General features: G+C 50.2%; 1 protein-coding gene across 9 annotated transcripts in view; it reads right to left on the bottom strand.

Moving 5' to 3' along the window:
* LOC144763503 (uncharacterized) overlaps window positions 1-19,037 on the bottom strand; it is a 556,338-nt gene extending 537,301 nt beyond the window's left edge. For 8 of the 9 annotated variants that reach the window (XM_078649154.1, XM_078649147.1, XM_078649152.1 and 5 more), the window contains exons 1-4: window positions 18,876-19,037; window positions 17,363-17,461; window positions 16,783-16,913; window positions 1,302-1,448 (exon numbers count right to left, since the gene is read on the bottom strand). In XM_078649154.1, the coding sequence (XP_078505280.1) occupies window positions 1,302-1,448; window positions 16,783-16,913; window positions 17,363-17,461; window positions 18,876-18,999 (501 nt within the window). In that variant the 5' untranslated portion in view covers window positions 19,000-19,037. The remainder of the gene's footprint in view (window positions 1-1,301; window positions 1,449-16,782; window positions 16,914-17,362; window positions 17,462-18,875) is intronic. The other variant, XM_078649149.1, reaches the window with a different exon arrangement.
* Between the last annotated feature and the right edge of the window lie 2,967 nt (window positions 19,038-22,004).

Raw genomic sequence — 22,004 nt, 5'->3', positions numbered from 1 at the left:
TCAGAAGCTTTACAGGGTGAGAATCCTCAAGAGGTAGGAGAGTATGATCTTCTGTGGCAAGTAAAGTTCAGGATCCCAAGAGATTTGATGCAAATACCCAAAAGGGAGAGGAGCGGTGATCAGAATTCTCAGAGGGGAGAGTTGATAAGAATCTTAAGATAGAAGTTGTTGATGAGGCTGCTCTGGGGGGTAGGGTGACATTGGATGTTACAAAGTGTATATGGTAAGTTCCCAAGCTTTTAGAGGTTTTCTATAGAACATTTATGAGGCACATGTGAACTATAGCTATTAAGAAAACATACATAGACAGATTTAAAAAAACGTGAAACCCTTTTCTAAAGTATATAAACCAACTCATGAAAAATAAGGTAAGTGTTGGTCCAACGATGGAGGTTAAAGGGAAGAAGTGATCTGGATCCCTAGTAGGGGCCCATGATTACAATTCTTATGGGTGGTATCAAGTACAATTGTAACAATAAAACCAGTTGGTTATTGTTTCTGTCTCAATATGGGGGTTATAGAAAAACGAAAAATAAGTTATACATTCAAAAGTTGTGAATAAGTTTGTTTTTAACTCCTAGTGAGACAGGAAGGCTAATAAAGTGAAGGAAGAAAAACTGACATGGTCTTGATTCAAAGTTTTGCTTTTTTGACACAATGAATCTCCAAAAGCATTACTTTCTTCTATGTAGTGGTGCAGCGACCACACAAAAAGGCAGTTTCTCCCAAGAAAATTGAAAATGAAAGGGTTTTAAAAAATAATGCACCAGTGTAAATAATTTCTGTGATTCCTTAGATTCCATCTGCATTACTGTGACCCTCATTATGAGTGACCTATCATAATCTGCTATTTCGCTGTGAGTCTAGGAAGGGCAAATAACAAGAACTCAAATTTTGGGAGCAATAACATATGGGTGTCACATTTCATTTACTGTACTTGTTTTTCCCCGGTCTTTTGAGGAAACACAGCAGAGCTGCCATATTCCTCCAAACCTCATGATTCCAATGAAACCTGTACCATCAGAATTTTTGTGCCCCTTGTAATGAAGGCCCGACTATGATATCCCTGGTGAAAAAAAGAGAAGACCAAGATAATGACCACTCCGATCTGGGCTCTAGGTCAGATGTGTCGAAAGCTGCAGAAAAATCCAGCAGAGATCTGAGAGACAAGCAGAGAATACCCCCAAACACAACATCTTCTCACTAGACACCCCCTTATGATTCTCTTCGATACATCATGGACATAATTCATTCAAACATACAGTAGATATTTCTGAGGGGTACATTTGCCCCAGACATACCTTTATCAGGCCAAATGTGTTCTCTTTCGGCAGGCTTGCCTGGAGGTATAATACCTCTCGGAACACCCCTGGTAGTTCCAAAGCCAGCTGGTCTGGGGGAAGCAGAGTCGCCATTGGGCCAAGTGTCAGTAACACCTGTTCACGGATCTACAGGAAGTAACACAGAAGAGAGTACATACCTCTGACCTCTGTACGTGTGAAGCGGGGACACTGATTGTTTTTGTATGGCAAAATACTTGTGGTGGAGATGCATGTTTATGCATTGTCATAAAAAAAGTCATGGCATGGGTTAACTTGTACTCATATGCCTGCATTCAGGAAGTTCTTACCATAGTCAGAAGGTAACATTTATTTCCTAATTGAAGAAGTCACAGTTTCTTGTTTTATTTATCCCATGTTACAATCACTTTGCAGAGGAAGCCAGGTTGCCCCATACTTACAAGACCCACGCAATTTGATTTGCTCCCATGTCCGTATTTAGGCCCACATCCATCAAAGGAAAACCCGGTTGCAAACGGGCCGATTCTCAGAATCTGCCGCTTTGCGCCCGTTATTTTTGCATTTGGGATGCATCATCCCAAATGCAAAAATAGCAAAGTGCAATTGCACTTAAGGCATCGCAAATTGCGATGCCTTGAATGCAATGCAAGATGCCTTTTAATGGGGCTTGGGGGGGGGGGCGGCCGACCAGCGGGAGGCCTGCCCCCTTTGGGGTTTTTGGGCCAGAGGGGAGCCAGAGCCCATTGGGCTGGTTGGGCTTCAATGGGCTGGTGTTGGGCTTGTTGGGCTTGGGGTTGGGCTAGGTTTGGGCTTGGCAGCCAGAGCCCATTGGGCTGGTTGGGATCCATGGGGCTGGCATTTGGCTTGTTGGGCTTGGGTTGGGCTAGTTTTGGGCTTGGGGTTTTTATAACCAGCCATCTTGTGTCATTAGCCACCATTTTGGTGTTTGTGACACAACAGCAACCCTTGACCCTTCCAGGTAGATCGCTCCCCCTCCGCACAGCACCGCCAGTGCCTCCCTGCCCAGCTGCCGCTGCTGAGGAAGTTCAAGGCCCTCCTCCACCCGCAGGCTACCACCTGCGCCTCATCCCTGGTGACCAGTGGTAGGACGTAGGTTTGCTCATCCTCCATTGTATTGCTTGTATCTTCTTTCATTGCTCCCGTTGTAGTGACTGCATTTTCATTGTTGTGTCTGTGACTGCTGTTGTCTGTCTCCCCTGCTGCCTGTACGTGGTCTTTGCCCGTTCTATCCCTCTGTTCCCCTCGCTGCCCCCGTGTCTCTCCCCCCGGTTTCCCTTCTGCTCCCCTCCCTGCCCCGTGTCTCTCTGCCCGTTTTTTCCTTCTGCTCCCCTCATGGCCCCGTGACTCGCTGCCCGTTTTTGCCTTCTGTTGCTTAGCTGCCCCTGCATTTCTGTGACTTTCTGCCTTCTGTGCCACTCTTTACCCCCGTTTTTTGTGACCTTTCTGCCCTTTCTTGTGACCTTTTGCCTTCTGTGCCACTCGTTTCCACTTGTTTTTCTGTGACCTTTTTGTCCTTCTTGTGACCTTTGTGCCTCTGTGCCACTCGTTTCCCCCCGTTTTTTGTGACCTTTCTGCCCTTTCTTGTGACCTTTGTGCCTCTGTGCCACTCGTTTCCCCCCCGCTTTTTGGGACCTTTCTGCCCTCTGTGCCACTCGTTTCCCCCCATTTTTTCTGACCTTTCTGCCCTTTCCTGTGACCTTTATGCCTCTGTGCCACTCGTTTCCCCCCATTTTTTGTGACCTTTTTGCCCTTTCTTGAGAACTTTGTGCCTCTGTACCTCTCGTTTCCCCCCTGCTTTTTGTGACCTTTCTGCCCTTTCTTGGGACCTTTCTGCCCTCTGTGCCACTCGTTACCCCCCATTTTTTCTGACCTTTCTGCCCTTTCCTGAGACCTTTGTGCCTCTGTGCCATTCGTTTCCCCCCATTTTTTGTGACCTTTCTGCCCTTTCTTGAGACCTTTGTGCCTCTGTACCTCTCGTTTCCCCCCGCTTTTTGTGACCTTTCTGCCCTTTCTTGGGATCTTTCTGCCCTCTGTGCCACTCGTTTCCCCCCATTTTTTCTGCCCTTTCCTGTGACCTTTGTGCCTCTGTGCCACTCGTTTCCCCCCATTTTTTGTGACCTTTCTGCCCTTTCTTGTGACCTTTGTGCCTCTGTGCCACTCGTTTCCCCCGTTTTTTGTGACCCTTCTGCCCTTTCTTGTGACCTTTTGCCCTCTGTGCCACTCGTTTACCCCCGTTTTTTGTGACTTTTCTGCCCTTTCTGGGGACCTTTGTACCCTCTGTGCCACTCGTTTCCTCCCGTTTTTTGTGACCTTTCTGCCCTTTCTTGTGATCTTTCTGCCTTCTGTGCCACTCATTTCCCCCCATTTTTTGTGACCTTTCCGCCCTTTCTTGTGACCTTTGTGCCCTCTATGCCACTCGTTTCCCTCCATTTATGTGACCTTTCTGCCCTTTCGTGTGAACTTTGTGCATCTGTGTCACTCGTTTCCCCCGATTTTTCTGACCTTTCTGCCCTTTCTCGTGACCTTTGTGCCTCTGTGCCACTCATTTCCCCCTGTATATCTGTGACCTTTTGCCCTTTTTGTGACCTTTCTGCCTTCTGTGCCACTCGTTTCCCCTCAATTGTTGTGCCCTTTTGCCTTCTGTTTACTTTGTCACCCCTCGCCGCTGCATCCCCTGTGGCTCCTCCCCCGAGCTGTCCATTTGCTGCCCCCACCTCTCGCCTCCCAGCTGCTCCTCCCTCCCACCTCCCCATATAGGCCGGCTGCTGTGCGGTGAGGAGAGCGACCCATGACCCATTACCCTTCCAGGTAGATCACTCCCCCTCCGCACAGCACCGCCTGTGCCTCCCTGCCCAGCTGCTGCTGCTGAGGAAGTTCGAGGCCCTCCTCCACACGCAAGCTACCACCTGCGCCTCATCCCTGGTGGCCAGTGGTAGGTCGTAGGTTTGCTCATCATCCATTGTATTGCCTGTATTTTCTTTCATTACTCCCGTTGTAGTGACTGCATTTTCATTGTTGTCTGTGACTGCTGTTGTCTGCCTCCCCGCTGCCTGTATGTGGTCTGTGCCCGTTCTCTCCCTCTGTTCCCCTCACTGCCCCGTGTCTCTCTCCCTGGTTTCCCTTCTGCTCCCCTCACTGCCCCCGTGCCTCTCTGCCTGCTTTTTCATTCTGCTCCCCTCACGGCCCCCGTGTCTCTCTGCCAGTTTTTGCCTTCTGTTGCTTAGCTGCCCCTGCATTTCTGTGACCTTTCTGCCTTCTGTGCCACTCGGTTCCCTCCATTTTTTGTGACCTTTCTGCCCTTTCTTGTGACCTTTTGCCTTATGTGCCACTCGTTTCCCCTCCTTTTTCTGTGACCTTTTTGCCCTTCTTGTGACCTTTTGCCTTCTGTGCCACTCGTTTCCCCCTGTATTCTTGTGACCTTTTTGCCCTTTTTGTGACCTTTCTGCCCTCTGTGCAAATCGTTCCCCCCTCAATTGTTGTGCCCTTTTGCCTTCTGTTTCCTTCGTCGCCCCTCACCACCCCCGCTGCTGCGTCCCCTGCGGCTCCGCCCCCCTGACTGCCCTTTCGCTGCCCCCGCCTCCCAGCTGCTGCACTCCCATCTCTCCATACATGCCACTGGTGCGCAGCAAGCCCATCTGCAGCCTGTCTGCGCCTGGACCGCGCCCAGCGCAAGAACCCCTGGCCCCCGCACCCGCCATGACGACCGCCGCCACTACGACGCCAGCACTCTGCACGCTCTCAACCCCGGACGGACCCACAACTGCTTCAAGGCCGCCCCAAAACGCACACATGGTCCCTTCACCTGCCGGAACTGCAGCTACACCAGCCACAGAGCCGACGAGCCACCCGGCATGAAAGACCTCAACCACCTCCGATGCATACTACTGAACACCCGCTCCGCATGCAAACATGCCATTGAGCTCTGGGACCTGCTCAACACAACCTCCCCGGACGTCGCCTTCCTGACTGAGACCTGGTTGAACAACTCCTCCGCACCCGAAATCGCCATAGCCATCCCAGACGGATACAAGATCACCCGCAGAGACCGCACAATGGAGTCGGAGGAGGAATCGCCATCGACCACAAGAACAGCATCAGGGTCTCGACTAGCACTGACGACGCGCTCAGCACCACCGAACACATGCATTTCCAGATCCACACAGACCCCAACTCCATGCTCAGAAGCACCCTCGTCTACCGACCCCCCGGACCCTGCCCCCAGTTCAGCGACTCCATCGCTGACTTCATCAGCACGCACGCCCTGACCTCCACCGACTACATCCTCCTCGGAGACCTGAACTTTCACCTTGAGAACAATAACAACAACAACAACTCTACAACCCTGATGGATAACCTCACCAACCTTGGACTGAGACAACCAGTCACAACACCCACCCACTCTGCCGGCCACACGCTCGACCCCGTCTTCTCCTCAAGCCCGCATGTCTCCGTCAGCCACACCACCGAACTCCTCTTGACTGACCACCGCTGCATCCACTTCACCTTCCAGAAACCCACCACACACCACCACACCCAACAGATCCCCGCTGCCGCTGGAGCAAAATCACCGAAGGCCAACTACATGCAAACCTCGCTCTCAGCCCCCCCACCGAACCCTCCAACACCGACGTTGCTGCCCACAACCTCAGACGCTGGATCGAGGACTGCGCCAACACCCTCGCCCCGCTGAAGAAACCCCCCCACAGAGACACCAGCAAGAGGGCCAGCTGGTTCACCGCAGAACTCCTAGATTCCAAGCAAGCCTGCCGGAAACTAGAGAAGAAATGGCACAGTGAACAAACTCTGGACAGCCATGCAGCACACAAGGATGCCATCCGCAACCACCACCACCTCATCAGGGCTGCCAAAAAGACCTCCTTCAAAGACCGCCTCGACAACCATGCCCACGACAGCAAGGAGCTCTTCAACATCGTGAAGGAACTATCCAACCCCAGCTCCAACACCAACGACATCCTGCCGTCGCAAGCTCTGTGCGACTCCCTCGCCACCTTCTTCCACCGCAAGATAACAGACATCCACAACAGCTTCAACACCCAGACATCACCAAATGACAGCAACACAACAGACCCTCCGCACACCATCGACCATGTCCCCTAGCTAGCCTGGACCAGCGTGAGCATTAATGACACCATCAAGACCATGAGCACAATCAACTCCGGCTCTCAGTCATACCCATTCCCGCACCACGTCTTCAACAAAGCAGGCAGCTCCATCGCACCCCACCTACGCAACATCATCAATCTCTCCCTTGAGACCGCGACCTTCCCAGAGAGCTGGAAACATGCCAAGATCAACACCCTACTCACAAAACCCAAGGCAGACCCAAGAGTCCTCAAGAACTTCCGACCCATCTCTCTGCTCCCCTTCCCGGCCAAGGTCATTGAGCAAATCATTAACAGACAGCTAACCCAATACCTCGAAGAGAACAGAATCCTGGACCCTTCCCAGTCAGGGTTCCGCAGCAACCACAGCACCGAGACCGCTCTCATCCCCGCCACCGACGACATCAGGACCCTGCTAGACAACGGGGAGACTGAAGCACTCATCCTCCTAGACCTCTCCGCCGCCTTCGACACCGTCTGCCACCGCACACTACGCAAACAGCTCCACGCCGCAGGGATCCGAGACAAGGCTCTGGAATGGACCACCTCCTTCCTCTCCGGCAGAACCCAAAGCGTCCACCTCCCCCAGTTCCATTCCGAAGCCTCCGAGATCATCTGCAGCGTACCCCAAGGATCCTCCCTCAGCCCGGCACTGTTCAACATTTACATGGCCCCGCTTGCACACTTTGCCCGAAAGCACAACCTCAACATAATCTCCTACGCCGACGACACTCAACTGATCCTCTCCCTCACCAAGGACCCCATCACCGCCAAAGCCAACCTCCATGAAGGATTGAAGGCCATCGCCGACTGGATGAAGATCAGCCGTCTGAAGCTGATCTCGGACAAGACTGAGGTCCTCATCGTCGGCTCCAACCCGTCAGCCTGGGATGACTCCTGATGGCCAACGGCACTGGGGGCAGCCCGACCCCCACCGACCATGCACGCAACCTGGGAATCATCCTTGACTCAGCGCTTTCAATGAGCAAGTAAGTCAACGCCGTCTCCTCCTCCTGTTTCAACACCCTCCGCATGCTCCGCAAGATCTACAGATGGATCCCGACAGATACAAGAAAGACAGTCACCCAGGCCCTCGTCATCAGCAGACTCGACTACGGAAACGCCCTCTACACGTGAGCCCCGACCAAGCTCATCAATCGACTACAACGCATCCAAAACGCCTCAGCACGACTGATCCTCGATGTACCACGACACGGCCACATCACCCCCCCACCTGAGAAACCTGCACTGGCTCCCTGTCAACAAGAGGATATCATTCAAGCTCCTCATCCACGGACACAAGGCACTCCACAAGACCGGCCCAGACTACCTCAACAGACGGCTCTCCTTCTACGCCCCCAACCACCAGCTACGTTCCGCCGACGTCTCACTCGCCACCGTCCCACGCATCAGAAGAACACCACCAGCGGGAGATCCTTCTCCCACCTCGCCGCCAAGACATGGAACACCCTCACACTGAGGCTACGACAGACCCAAGACCTGCTGACCTTCAGGAGGACACTAAAGACCTGGCTGTTCGATCAGTAGCGGCCCCCACCTCCCCCCCAGCGCCTTGAGACCCTCGCGGGTATGTAGTGCGCTTAACAAATGACTGATTGAACAGCCTGTCACGGACAACACTGGGCAATTTAGCTTTGTTGACTTTAGCTTTGTTTAGCTTTGTGGTGGGGTTCTGTTGTGTGTTTCTCGGTGATAGTGGCAGTGGGAGCCTTTGGTCACCAGCTGTGAGGGACGGTGCATGGTGTCAGCAAGGAGATCTGAGGAGCGTCTCTGCACGGGGCCCATTGACTGAGAGGGATAGCACGCTTGGAGGATCTGCGTGTCCTAGAGGCCATCCGCCTCTTAGAGGATGCAGACCGGACTGACATGCTGCGGCCCGGCGTGAAGGTGAGACCCTCTAGGAGCGCAGCGGGTGGCAATCGCCTGTCAAACGCCCGTGGGGTGGGAAGCGGGGCACTGTTGCACGGCCTACCTTGTGTTTAGGGAGGGGGCGGCACGGTCCAGGGAGGGGCAGGGGATGCAGGGTTGAAGCGGGCGAGGGGGGTGGCGCCCACAAGCGGAAACGTGGCAAAAGAGAGGTGCGGTGGTCCCAGAACGGGTGGAGCGGTGGGGGGACACGCCCGCCCTGGAGAACAGCAGGGGGTCTTACACCTTGCTTATTGATAGCACGGAAGAGGGGGAAGGGGCAGGGGAGGGGGCATGGGGGACATGGGGCATTAGAGGGTCCGAGAGAATATGCCAGGGGCATGGAGGTACAGGCCAGGTCGCGTAGTCTTGGTGTGGGGGAGGGGTCAAGTGGGAGAGAGGCGGGGGCTCTCCAAGAATATGGGGTTGAGGGAGATGCCGGGCGACGGGTGGGGGGAGAGGCAGGGGGGCAGGGATTTTCTACATTGGGATCCATGCCGGCTTTGGACGTGGGGGAACGGCGCGAGAGGGCGTCTGAGGACCGGCGCAATCGGTGGCCGGCCGCTGGGGCCTGGGGAGAGCCGTTGGGATCGTCGGGTTTAGTGGGGGTGCATGGGTGCCGGGGGGCCCGGGGGGAGGCGTGGTCCGCCGGGAGATGGAGTCCTTGGTATGGAGTGACGGGGAGAAAAGTGCAGGTGGTTGGGGGGGGGCGCTCAGGGGAGTGGGCCTGGGGCTTGGCGGTCTACCCAGTCGCGGTGCAGGGCCATTCGTCCGGTGCGGTGGGGGTTGGGGGGATTGGGGGGCTCCCGGGGGGACGCTGGTGGGTTTGACAGCTTAGGGGACAGGTTTAACCCCGGCATGTTGGACTCCACCTCTTTCTTTCAGCAGGACTGCATGGTGAGGTGCTCGGGAGGATGGGCCAGCTCTGCCTCACGCAGGCGGTTGTGCTCCCACGAGGGACCTGACGGTAGCGTCCTACAGGAGGCGGGCAGTAAGACCCCGCCAACCCCCCCCCGACGAGTCAATGCAGCCACCGGGGAATGGGGGCAGAGGTCCGTCAGTTCAGATCGGGACCCGGAGGAGTGGCACACAGGGCAGAGGGAAGAGAGTTTGGATTTGGGTGACCTGCTCCGCTCATGTAGGGAGCGGGCAGGGCTGAGCAGGCTGGAGCCCTCAGAGGGCGGCCTATGGCAAGAACGCATGGGGCTAACAGGGCTGGAGTCTGAGGTGGACGGCCCGTCCCATTTGGATTACACTTAGGGAGCGGGTAGGGCTGAGCAGGCGGGAGCCCGCACAGGGCGGCCTATGGCAAGAACGCATGGGGCTAACAGGGCTGCAGTCCGAGGTGGATGGCCCGTCACAGTTGGATTATGATGAGGAGAGTGTGGTGGAAGGAGAAATATTGTAGCAGAGGCGGGGGAGGGTTAGGATGGGGGTATCGGAGTAATGCTGTTCCTAGTTGCTTGCAGTGTGCGCGAAAGAGACCCAAGGCGGAGAGAGTGACGACCCCCCTGCTCAACTGGTTAGGCGGCGGGATCCAGTGCGGACGCCGACCTTGACGCCAGGTAAGTCACGCAGGACAAGGTCTCGGTCGGCACGGATGCGGGGGAAGGAAGAGGAGTTCATTTGAATAAAGGAACGAACGTGTGGGACACAGGGGTGGGGCCGGAGGAGACGGGTCTAGGTGCGACGGGGGGAAAGGCGGATGGGGGAATACCCAAGGAGAGCAAGGATGGTAAGGAAGGTAAGCAGAGTCATGAGGTCCCGGTGCGCAAGCTGCCGAATATGGGCATTACGAATCCCTTGGGGGCACACCTGTCGTTGGCCACCAAGGAGAAGATATGGAAAGGGGAGTAAGTGGATATCTTAAAGCTCCTGCATCGTGAGCTGACGGCAAAGGAGGGGTCTAAGGAGGAGGAGCTCGAGTTGGCTAAGCGGCCAAGGGTGCCCCTGAACATTGAAAATTGGTCAGCTGGTTTCTTGATTTTTGCCAGTGTGTACTGCGAAAAGTACCCGGACCGGTCTGTCGTGCTGTTTAAATACATGGACGTGATCCGGTGAGCGCCGCTCATGTACGGGCGTTACGCATGGTCACACTATGACGAAAAGTTTAGAGCGCGCTTGGCCTGGGACCCGGAGGCGAAATGGGGGGAAATCGATTCAGATCTACACCAGCAGACCATAGGGTGGGGCAACGTTTGGCAAAACAATATAAACCGCCAGCGGTTTACTGCTCGCGCCTCGCCCCTTTCAGGTGGGGTGGGGCAGGGATGGAATACGTTCAGTGCCACAGTGGGAGTGTGTTGGTACTACAACAAGGGCGCTTGTGCTAGATAATATTGCAGGTTCTGGTGCGAATGCTCCAAATGCGCAGGGCGGTACCCAGTGGTGCAATGCTGGGGGAAGGGAGGCGGTAGTCAGGGTCAGCAGTCCGCGCTGTCGGGGCAACAGTCGGGGGCAGGGGAGGTAGGGGAGGACAGGGGTCTCTGGGGAAAGGCTCATACACCATTTAAACAGGAACGGCAGGAAACCTTCTTGGCGTCTTATCCATGGACCGAAGACACAGGACTGCTTCGGCAGGGGTTTCGGGAGGGTTTCCGGCAGGGGTACGAGGGTCTGAGAGCTGCCAGATGGGCCGAAAATCTAAAATCTGTCAGCACACACAGCGGTGGTACTGGATAAACTGGGAAAGGAAGTCTGGGAAGGGCGGATGGTGGGGCCTTTTCAAGTGACCCCTATTCGAGACCTGATTATCTCCCCTATCGCAGTGGTGCCAAAGAAGGAGCCTGGACAGTATCGGCTGATTCAGCATCTGTCATGGCCGTAGGGGGCGTCGGTCAGTGATTACATAGCGGCTGATCTGTCGTCGGTTTCTTACTCCTCCGTGGACGTGGCAAGCGGCTGGTTGTGACGGTGGGGACAGGCGCCCTCATGGCAAAACGCGACATCAAGTCAGCTTTTTGACTGCGTTGGGTACACCCGGAGGATTTTCAACTATTGAGGATTCAGTTCGAGGGGTCCATCTTCGTGGACAAAGCTTTACCCATGGGGTGTTTCATCTCTTGTGCTTTGTTTGAACGGTTCAGCTCCTTTTGCAGTGGCTTTTTTCGTGGCACACGGGCAAAGAGACAGTGACGCACTACCTGGATGACTTTTTCCTGGTGGGACTGCCTGGTTCGGTGGACTGCCACCAGCAGCTGGACAGTTTTAGAGAGCTCATGGGCTACCTGGGTGTGCCCCTGGCACCAGAGAAGTCACAAGGTCCAAGCACGGGCTGTCATTTCTGGGTATAGAACTAGACTCTGTAGCCATGGAGACCCGTTTTCTGGGAGATAAGAAGGTGCACATTCTGCTGTTGATTGACACCATGTTGGCCAAGCATTAGGTAACGGTACGGGAAGTGCAGGTTCTCTTAGGGCACTTGAACTTTGCGTGCCGGGTGGTGCGAGCGGGCCAAACCTTTTGCAAACGTCTGGGCGTGTCCCTGTTCGCTTTGACACTACCGCACCCTCATCTGCGCCTGTCGGCGGGTACGAAGGAAGACCTGCGCATGTGGCGTGCGTTCTTGGAGTGATTTAATGGTATTCCCATGGCCCCCCCGGAGGAGTGGGAATGGGACACGACCATCTCCTTGGACGAGGCGGGGGTGGGTGGTTTTGGACTGTATTGGCAAGGGAAGTGGTGCGCTGAGGTTTGGCCCCCACAGTGGCAGAACGGGGGAAGGAGCATTGTATTTTTGGAACGGTTTCCCCAGCTGGTGGCGGTGACGGTGTGGGCAGGGGAGCTGGCACACAAAAAGGTGATTTTTAGGGTGGATAACATGTCGGTGGTACATGTCGTGAATAAGCCGTCAGCCAGGGACCCACAGGTGCGCAAGTTGTTTAGGGTATTTGTGTTGCAATGTTTGGAACATGACATTTTGTTTCAAGCCCGGCATGTGCCGGGGGTGGACAATGACATTGCGGATGCTTTGTCTCGTTCACAGTGGCAGAGGTTCCATGGGCTAGCCATGGAGGCGGACGAATGCAAGATGCAGGTGCCGACAGGAATGTGATCAGTAGGAGAGAAAGAGTTGCTCAACTGGTAAGAGGGTCAGTGGCCGTTTCAACGTGGAGGGCGTATGAGCAGGCTTGGCAGGACTTTTTGGACAGTGGGGCGACGCGGCTAGACAGTCATGGGTTGAGGGGTGAGCAGGTGGTGCACTTCATTTTGGCAATAATGGACAAAGGAATGTCCGAGTTGACAATCGCGGGCAAGCAGTCGGCCATAGCATTCATGGGAAAATTGTGGTGAGGCTATTCACCGTCGGTGGGTGAACTGGGTGCACGTTTATTGGAAGGATGGGCGCGGGAACGAGGTGCCAATGCCTCACTGCGCCGCCCATTACGGCGGGGATTCTTGTCGGCTTGATAAGCTCATGCCGGAGATTTGCCGCAACAGAGAGGAAGCTATTCTGTTTTCCATGCTAATGTCGCGGATGTATTTCGGGGTTTTTCGGGTGTCAGAGCCCCTGGGGACAAGAGGGAAACAGGGGGTACAGTGGGGGGAGGTGGAGTTGCGGATCATGGAGGTGGCGGTTTATTTGCGGCACTCGAAGACTAATCAACGGGGAGTGGGGAAATGGGTTGTCATGGGATGCGTGGCGGATCGGGCGGTGTGCCCCGCGTTGTGGGGTGAGATGCCGGCGTCCCGGGCGAGTGATGAGGCGGGTGAGGTTTTTCGACGGGCCGAGGGTAGCCAGGTGTCAGCGGCACGACTACTTTGGGTTCTGCGGCACGCCCTTCACGCTATGGGTGAGAACACCAGACTGTTTGGGATGCACTCCTTTCGTATAGGCGCAACAACTTCTTTGCTTGGTCTGGCAAAGAAGGGGTGCGGAGGGAGGATTTGATGCGACTGGGGTGCTGGAAATCGGACTGTTATAAGACATACATCAGGATGCGGGGTTTCAGGGAGGAGAAGGCTTGATTTGTTGTCGCTTGTCTCACATTTGTGCCTTTCAGGTGTGGAGGCGGGACCGACCATAGCAGCATTGTCCATCCTCATCTTAGGACACTCTTTCATGAAACAAGCGGAGCGATATGAATGGGACAAGACCAGGAATTTGAATCCAGCATTGGATCCTAGGCTTTTCGTTGTTACTGGCAAGGGAAGAGGGGCATGAGGTTGCATGAGTTAATTCCAGAGCTGAGTAAGGTAGTTAAGGGGGGAGTTTGCCCGGATGTTCTGGTTATTCATTTAGGGGAAAAGGCTTAGCGTTGCTGAAACAAATGAAGCAGGATTTGCTGGAGATTCAGCGGCAATAGTCTGGTTGCCATGTGATATGGTCTGAGTTTATACCGAAGAGATATTGGAGAGGAGCTGAACGGTCGGTGGCCATAGAAAGGGCGCGAAGGAAGATTTATAGGGTCATGAGAGTTTTTTGCGACAAAGAAGGGTTTGGAAGGAGGGAACGTCCGGAGCTGCGCTATACGGCAGTGTAAGTCTTCAGGGAAGATGGGTTGCATCTGTCCCGCTATGGCATGGAATTGTATATAGTGCAGTTGAAGAAGGCTTTGGACAGAGCGATAGGGGTGTGCAGATACCCAAAGCGTCAGGAGTCCTAGTGGGGTCGACTTTCCGGATGGCTTTTTTCCTGGTCAGTTGTGGTATAATGATGTATAGTTACAGTTATGAAAGAACATAAGAAGGTTACCTAGTTAGGTAGTTGTAGAAAGGTTAGGAAATTGCAAGTTGTGTTTATAATTCTTCCAGGGGGGAACACGTTTAGGGGAGGGGGTGGGGGATAAAGTAGGAAGACAATATTTAGTTAGGTTTAGGTTTGTACGGCACAGGCCAAGGGAACTTGTATTTAAGGTGCACCTGTTTCCAAAAAAGCTGCATTTTTCACACCATCAAGCAGTCTGTGGTCTGTGCTGCCCCCCTTTTTGGCCCAATAGGGCATGGGGGTGGTGGCCGACCAGCGAGAAGCCTGTCCCCCCGGGGTTTTTTGGGCCGGGGGGCAGCCAGAGCCCATTGGGCTGGTTGAGCTTCATTGGGCTGGCGTTGGGCTTGTTGGGCTTGGGTTGGGCTAGTTTTGGGCTTGGCCATTTTATAACCGGCCTTCTTGTGTCACTAGCCACCATTTTGGAGTTTGTGACACAACAGCCTGTCAGGGAGGATACTGGGCAGGTTAGCTTTGTCCCGCCCTCCCTCCCCAGGGAACGAGCTTCCAGCTGGTTTTTGCGGGGTTTGTTGTTGGATAGCTCATTACTTTTTCAGCTAGGTAGTTTTCTTGGGAGCAGGTGCATCTGGGGGAATTTTGTATTTGTGTTGTCGCTGGAACAGGTGCTGGTGTGGTGCGCTATGTTTCTTTGGGGCGTTTTTCCTAGGTCAGTTGTGGTATAATAATGTATAGTTACAGTTATGAAAGAACATAAGAAGTTTACCTAGTTAGGTAGTTGTAGAAAGGTTAATAAATTGCAAGTTGTGTTTATAATTGTTGCAGGGGGGAAAATGTTTAGGGGAGGGGGTGGGGGGTAAAGTAGGAAATGAGGTTTAGTTTTGTACGGCACAAGCCAAGGGAACTTGTATGTAAGGAGCACCTGTTTCCAATAAAGCGGCCTTTTTCACACCAACAAGCTAGTCTGTGGTCTGTGCTGCCCCCTTATTGGCCCAAAATAGCGATTTCGCTATTTGGGTCCGCCTGTTACAGAGAAATTATAACTTTGAAAAATGCACTAAAGTGCATTTTTCAAAGTTGTAGGTTACACACACATGTCCTTGGGGCATGTGTGTGCGCAACATGTGTGCACAGATCAACTTCAGGGGTGCAACAGGGTGTTCTTTTGACACCCTTGCACCCTTGAAATTGAATGCGCAATTTCCCATTAATTCCCATGGGCCTGTAGGCCCATAGGAATGAATGGTAAGCCATTCCTTAATTGCTACTCGCAATTTGCGAGTAGCAATTAAGGAATGTTTAGGAATCGCTATTTTTATAGCAATTCCTACATGCATAGGCTTTTGTGATTCCTTAATTGCGATTCCTTAATAATCGCAATTAAGGAATCGCAAAAGCCTACCTTGATGCATGTGCCAGTTAAAGTCTTACTTTCTAGTAATGGTTAAATAGTATTCTTCTACACAAGAACTTCTACACAAGAAAGACAGCATGTCATACGCCTATGAGTAAATTCAGACGTGATGGGTAGAATGGATTAACCTAAACCATTTGTACTTTTGGTTGAATTCTAATCCATCACTCTTTTGCTCAGTTTGCCAATACAGATAATGATCAACAGTTTGCAAATCAGCCTCGGTCCTTCTACAATAGGAACATTCCATTTGAAGCTAGTAAGTTTGCACTGTATGTGAGTATATGCAAATTCAGACCAATGTATGGCTGACTGGGCCTCATTAGTGCCGCTCTGCATATGGCCTATGGCACAATGGACTAGGGCGTCCCCATTTTGATGCAGCCATCATGATAAGCACTTAGGCCGTCTCACTTAGAAAAAAAAGTGATGAATGGAGTGCTAGATTTAATCTAAACCATTGGTAATTAATTGGGTTTGAATTCAAGTCCATTGTCTTTTGTTGACTTTGCTACTAAAGACAGACAGTAACCAACCGCATGGTGTCAATCTGAGCCATCTTCCAGTAGTAGCAGCCAAGACCTGTTTCGTTTTTCTCAGTGAAGCACCATAGATGCTCACTCACTGACAGCAGCATGCTATTTATTAACACTGTTCAGGCAGAGAGAGGGGCATCATGATCCTCACAAGGCTCCATCTTTTGTGAATCATGGCCCCTTCCTCAAATGATCCATGGTGATAAAAGGGATATTATATTTGGCACTTTGCACATTTTTGTAAAGTATGTGGTACTGGTGTCTCAGGGCCCGATTCACAGAATGAATTTAAGACTCAATCCTAAACTTACTACTATTTTGGTATTCACAGAATGCACTTACTACTTTTAGCATTCACAGAATGAATTTACTACTTTTGCTATTCACAGAAGTTAGGATTTTGTCTTAAGTTTGTCTTAAGACAAACTTAAGACAGACTTAAGACAGACTTAAGACAAACTTAAGGCAGACTTAAGACAGACTTAAGACAAAATCCTAACTTAAGTCTGTCTTAAGTCTTTCTTAAGTTTGTCTTAAGACAAACTTAAGACAAAATCCTAACTTCTGTGAATACCAAAAGTAGTAAGTGCATTCTGTGAATACCAAAATAGTAGTAAGTTTAGGATTGAGTCTTAAGTTCATTCTGTGAATGCCAAAAGTAGTAAGTGCATTCTGTGAATACCAAAATAGTGGTAAGTTTAGGATTTAGTCTTAAATTCATTCTGTGAATCGGGCCCTCAGTAGATAATAGTAGCATGCTTTGTCTCTCTCAAGAATCCATTCTGACTTGAAAACTTACCTTGCACTTTTCCTTGGTGTTCATGCATGGTATGTCAAGATAGACCTTGCAGATAACATAGCCCTTCAAATATTGCGAAACAAGCTTTGCTTCTGTGCTCTGGGCAAATGCCCAAGTTAAGGATGCAAAGGCTGCAGAGAAAATACAAATCAGTTCTGTCCAAAAGCCCACTTATGCTTTCTCTATATACACCCTTAACCCTACCAACTTTCCCCTTCCCCAGAATACATGCTTGAGGTTCATAAAAATCAAGGGGAGGGAGGGCAGTTTTTTAATGACTTTTGACACATTCTAATACATCAGCTGTTGCTCAAAATAATACAGAGCATATCAATTTTACATACAATGTACAAAATCTGTCCATTTTATGAAGAAAGCGAAATCATTTCTTAGAGATGAATTCAACACCCAGAAGATTTTGGAAAAATTCTCAGACAAACTCTGCGGCTGTTGATCAAAATGATACATACAATTATATAAAATTATCCCTGGCTTTTTCTGAAAAATTGCATGTATTCTTGTAGTGGGTGCTTGCTCCATCCAGTTTCAGAGAAGCTTCCTAATACTAGTTTATACTTACCGCGGCAGAAATACCAACAGTGAGTGAAAGTTCTTGCTTTCTTCATGATGGGTAGAAAGCGTTCAAGGATTAAACCCTCAGAATACTTCATTGTGGACACTGTGAGGTGACAACAAAAAACACAGCTCAGACTGGTTGCATAGTGGAGGCAAAGGCCTGTGGTGCCCGGGTGTACACAGGTGCCACAGCAGAGATGGGAGTCCTGTAGTGCCCTTCAAACTGAAACATACAACAGATAGACCTTAGGACTGGGATGTACTTTGAACTGAATGGTTTGCGTTGCTCCCTGGGCGGGAGGAAGTCTCCAATTGCACTCCTTTATATTTCAATAAAGTATTCACTCTTTTAAATTATTTTCCAAATCAATTTTATTCATTGTTGCTTTTTATTCCATTGTGTCATATTACTTTCTTCAGTAATACAAAGATGTGTTCTTTTTACACATTAATGCCTTTTCATGCCCAAAGGAGTGCAATTGGAGACGCCCTCCCGCCCAGGGAGCAACACAAAACGTTCATTGAATTCATCCTCCTACTCAGGAGGATTTACCAATTTGCACCAATGACAATAACACCAATTGAAATAACAGAAGTACATGGGAGTGCTATGGTCCTTCCCCGTTTGGATCCAATATATGTACTTTGAACTGACATGGGTGGGACAATATAAAGGGAGAGTCTTGGGGTGTACATTGAAGTGAGATGGATGGCCCAACAGAGAAACGGTGCAGCCTTTGGGCTTCCTTTGATCTGACACAGGCGGCACACAAGATTTAGAAGAGTATTTGTTTAGGTCCTTTCTGGAGACTAGCTGTGTTTCCTTGTAGGAGATTCCGGGAAATAGACAGCCAATTCCCTGAGAGTCAAAGTCTAAAAGGAGGTTCATTTTATTCTGTGATCTCACAGTAGTATCTGGTTACTGGTATTTCAAGTACAAGAGGCCATACTTGTTTAGAAGGGTTGCTCATGAATTCCCTAGGCCCTGAACCTGGGAGCATCAATTTCCCCAACATTAGAGGTCAGAAAGTAAAACTGAAGTGGAAGGGGGAGGGGGTAACGAGTAACAATGATATCACAGAGAGAGTACCAAATATGCGCAGTAAAATTCTGCCAGAAATTGTATGGATCAGTAACTTAATCTAAAATGTTCAAGTGAGACAAGCAAAGAAAAGTACTAAGTGGAAAAGCTGAAGCTGTGAACCAGATTGCATTATACATTTCCGAGAAGCAGGCAGTAAGCAGGCTGACGGCCCAACAGTCTTTATCTGCTGTTAAACCCTATGGTTCTAAGTTTAACTGCCAGAACTACTGATGTTGAAATTTCTCAGTGCTGTACTCTCCTAACCGGAGACCCATGTCTGTAGCTATCACTACCCCATTGTGCTTTGAATATCGTCTATCTTGGATTGTGTGATCATTGTACCAATAGTGTCCAACAGAACTTAATCCATTTCCCACTTCACTTAGCATGGTCTTCCCTGATGTAAGGATCTCTCAAATGCCAGGCAACTTACCGTGACCTTGAATGACTCGTTGGAGGCACAACGCAACATATGGATGTGGGATGGCCTCCATCTCAAAAAGACCCAGGATGTTCCTAAGTACCACGTTGGGAAGCCAGCGAGCAAGTTCCACCATCACTCTGCAGCCGACTTTCTCCACGTCTGTGAACTCAGACAGCTGTTCAAGATTATGGGAGATTAGTTAGCAATGAAGACCGACTACTTTAAAAAAAACAATCCCTAGTATCAAACCGGCAGACCATAATCTTTAATTCTGTAGAATGTAATATCTAAACTTGAGGCTGGGAACATAGCTGTTGTCAAATACTAAGGGGGAGATTTTCAAACCTTTTGCGCTGGTTTAGCGCCACAAAAGAGGTGCTAACTAGCGTGAATACTTTTTTTTGCTATTTTCTTTCCAACACAAAGCATGATTTGTGCTGGAAAGCACCCTATAAGTTGCGTTACTTTGCACTGAGGGGGCATTACATGAGTGGTACATGGGCGTTCCCATGCAACCACCCAAGCCTTTTGATGCAAAACCATATTTACAAAGATTTGTAAACATGGTTTTGCACCAAAAGTTAACACCCCTTCAAAGAGGCGCTAACAGGTGAAATGCTTTAATTTCTATGTGCTTTTCCAACTTTCCATGCATGCTGCACATATGCAAAGTGGGAAAAGCTTTGCATCATGCCTAGCATAGTATTTTGTACAGGAAGGGTACCCCTTCTGTACATAACCTATCCTACACTCATGCACGCACCCTAGCGCTGCAGCGCTAAGGTGTGTTCATGGTGCACAGCTGCTGAAATTAGTGCCGGCACAAGGGAAAGGGGGGGGAGAGAGCCCCTCTCCTGCTCCCGCTCAGTCACGCAACGTAGAACAGCCTCGCTGGGGGCTGCGCTGCGTGACTTTTTAAAAAGATCCCCCTAACTGCGGTGCCAAAAATCCCTGATTATGATGTCTATGACTGCAGTTGGGAGACCGTGAGCAGAAGATCCATCATCAGTAAACCTTGAATACAGTGTCAGAAGGTAGAAGGCCTGAGTAGCCCAAGGAACAATGCATGTATGTGTGTGCTGCATGGAGTAACTGCACTGCAATACTGAAATGAGTGCAGTGTGTCTTTGAAGATAGATGGTTTATGCAGACCAAAGCACATACCATTTATGTGTATGTTGCATGGAGTAACGCATTGCAGCGATGAGCACTTAGGATATTATTTAATAAGATGTTTCACAGGTGCACTCAAAGCATACCACAAAATTACTCAGATCAAGTGTTCACACATCCCTTAGTAAATTCTATGTGCCTGAGTGCTGAGGAAGGAACATCATAAGATCTAGGAATATTATATAATCTACCTGAGAATCAAGACATTTGCCTATTTTACTAATTTAGTGGGCTTATTCTTTATGAGGGAAAGAATCCTGTAAACAAGATTGAGATGGGCAGGATTGCTACTCCTCACTACACTCCTCCTTACTCCTCATCTCTCCTTGCCTCACCTCGAAAAGGGGATGCTAGTCAAACAAGTGATCAATGAGCCCACTGTAGCGTCTGGGGTGTGGAGGGGGGATAGTTTTGGGGTAAGGTATCTTGTCACCTGAAGGATGGCAGATATGACTTGAGCAGTTGTTACTGAGTTTTTTGTTTGTCTCTTTGTAAGAGTAGTGAGTTCACTTATCCTAGACAGTGAAGCTTATTTTCTATAATTTCCTTGACGAGGGGAACCTCAAATGGGGCTGACACAGGTCTATATGTAGGTGAGCCTGCAAAACATCTACCTGACCATTTCTATGCATTGCAAACTTGTTGCACAAATTGACAGCCAAAACATTCACAAGTATATAAAGGTATAACTATTGAGTATTTCAGCTTTGTTAAACTCCACATACACGTACCTATGACATTTGTATCTTTACCGTACATGAATGTTGAATTAATCGTAAATCAGCACTTACCAATTTATACTTCCACAATATTTTCTTTTTTTATATTTTTGTTATGATTTTCTTGTAGCAAATATTTCTGTAGTTAATATTGTGACATACAATCTTTTATGCAGCTAGCCTACTTTAGATATATTTTATACCCTATCAATGCATTAATAAATGCTCTGACCACTGTAACATGGATGTATGAATAATCAGTAGTAACTTTTGACCTTAATTGAAACTGGAATGGCATGGTGAGCAAAAAAACGATAGATTTAGGCCTAGATCTCTGTACTGGGGTGAATGTGTGACATTGTTCTGCATTCTGTCTATCACCTGTTGTTTTTGCATTTGTCACCCCGAGTGGGACGGGTATGCTCAGACGTGAGTCCCGTGCTCTCCATGCCACTGGAATCAAGCTATCCAGGATGATGAGGGCTGAAAGCCCGAAACCGGTCCTTGGATGCTTGTTTCCAGTCCAGGGAGGACCTGGCTTGGCAGTTCGGGCTGGCCTTTTCCCATGGGGCACAGGGTCAAGACTGATTTGCATATGGCTGGGTTCAAACTGGAATGGCATGGTCAGCAAAAAAACGATGGATTTAGGCCTAGATCCCTGTACTGGGTGAATGTATGACATTGTTCTGCATTCTGTCCATCACCTGTTGTTTTTGCATTTGTCACCCCGAGTGAGACGGGTATGCTCAGACGTGAGTCCCGTGCTCTCCACGCCACTGGAATCAAGCTATCCAGGCTTATGAGGGCTGAAAGCCCGAAACCAGTCATTGGATGCTTGTTTCCAGTCCAGGGAGAACCTGGCTTGGCAGTTCGGGCTGGACTGTTCCCATGGGGCACAGGGCCAAGACTGATTTGCATATGGCTGGGTTCAAACTGGAATGGCATGGTGAGCACAAAAACGATGGATTTAGGCCTACATCTCTGTACTGGGGCGAATGCATGACATTGTTCTGCATTCTGTCCATCACCTGTTGTTTTTGCACTAATGAGAACTGCCGCACATCCATCGTCTAGGTATTCCTAATCATGTCTAACTCATGGTGCTCCTGTGGTGAGCTAATCGCCCCGTATCTCTGAAAAGAATGTGTAAAGTCAGAAAGTTCCTGAATTTAGATAATCTGGTAGAGACTATCACAATGTTTACAAATTTGTTATTTAGAAGCATCTACTTCTCTAACTCCACAAA

Source organism: Lissotriton helveticus, chromosome 6, assembly GCF_964261635.1.
Source record: "Lissotriton helveticus chromosome 6, aLisHel1.1, whole genome shotgun sequence".
NCBI classification, from domain to species: Eukaryota; Metazoa; Chordata; class Amphibia; order Caudata; family Salamandridae; genus Lissotriton; species Lissotriton helveticus.
Note: the sequence above shows the minus strand (reverse complement) of the source record. Positions and strands in the feature narration are given on the sequence as shown.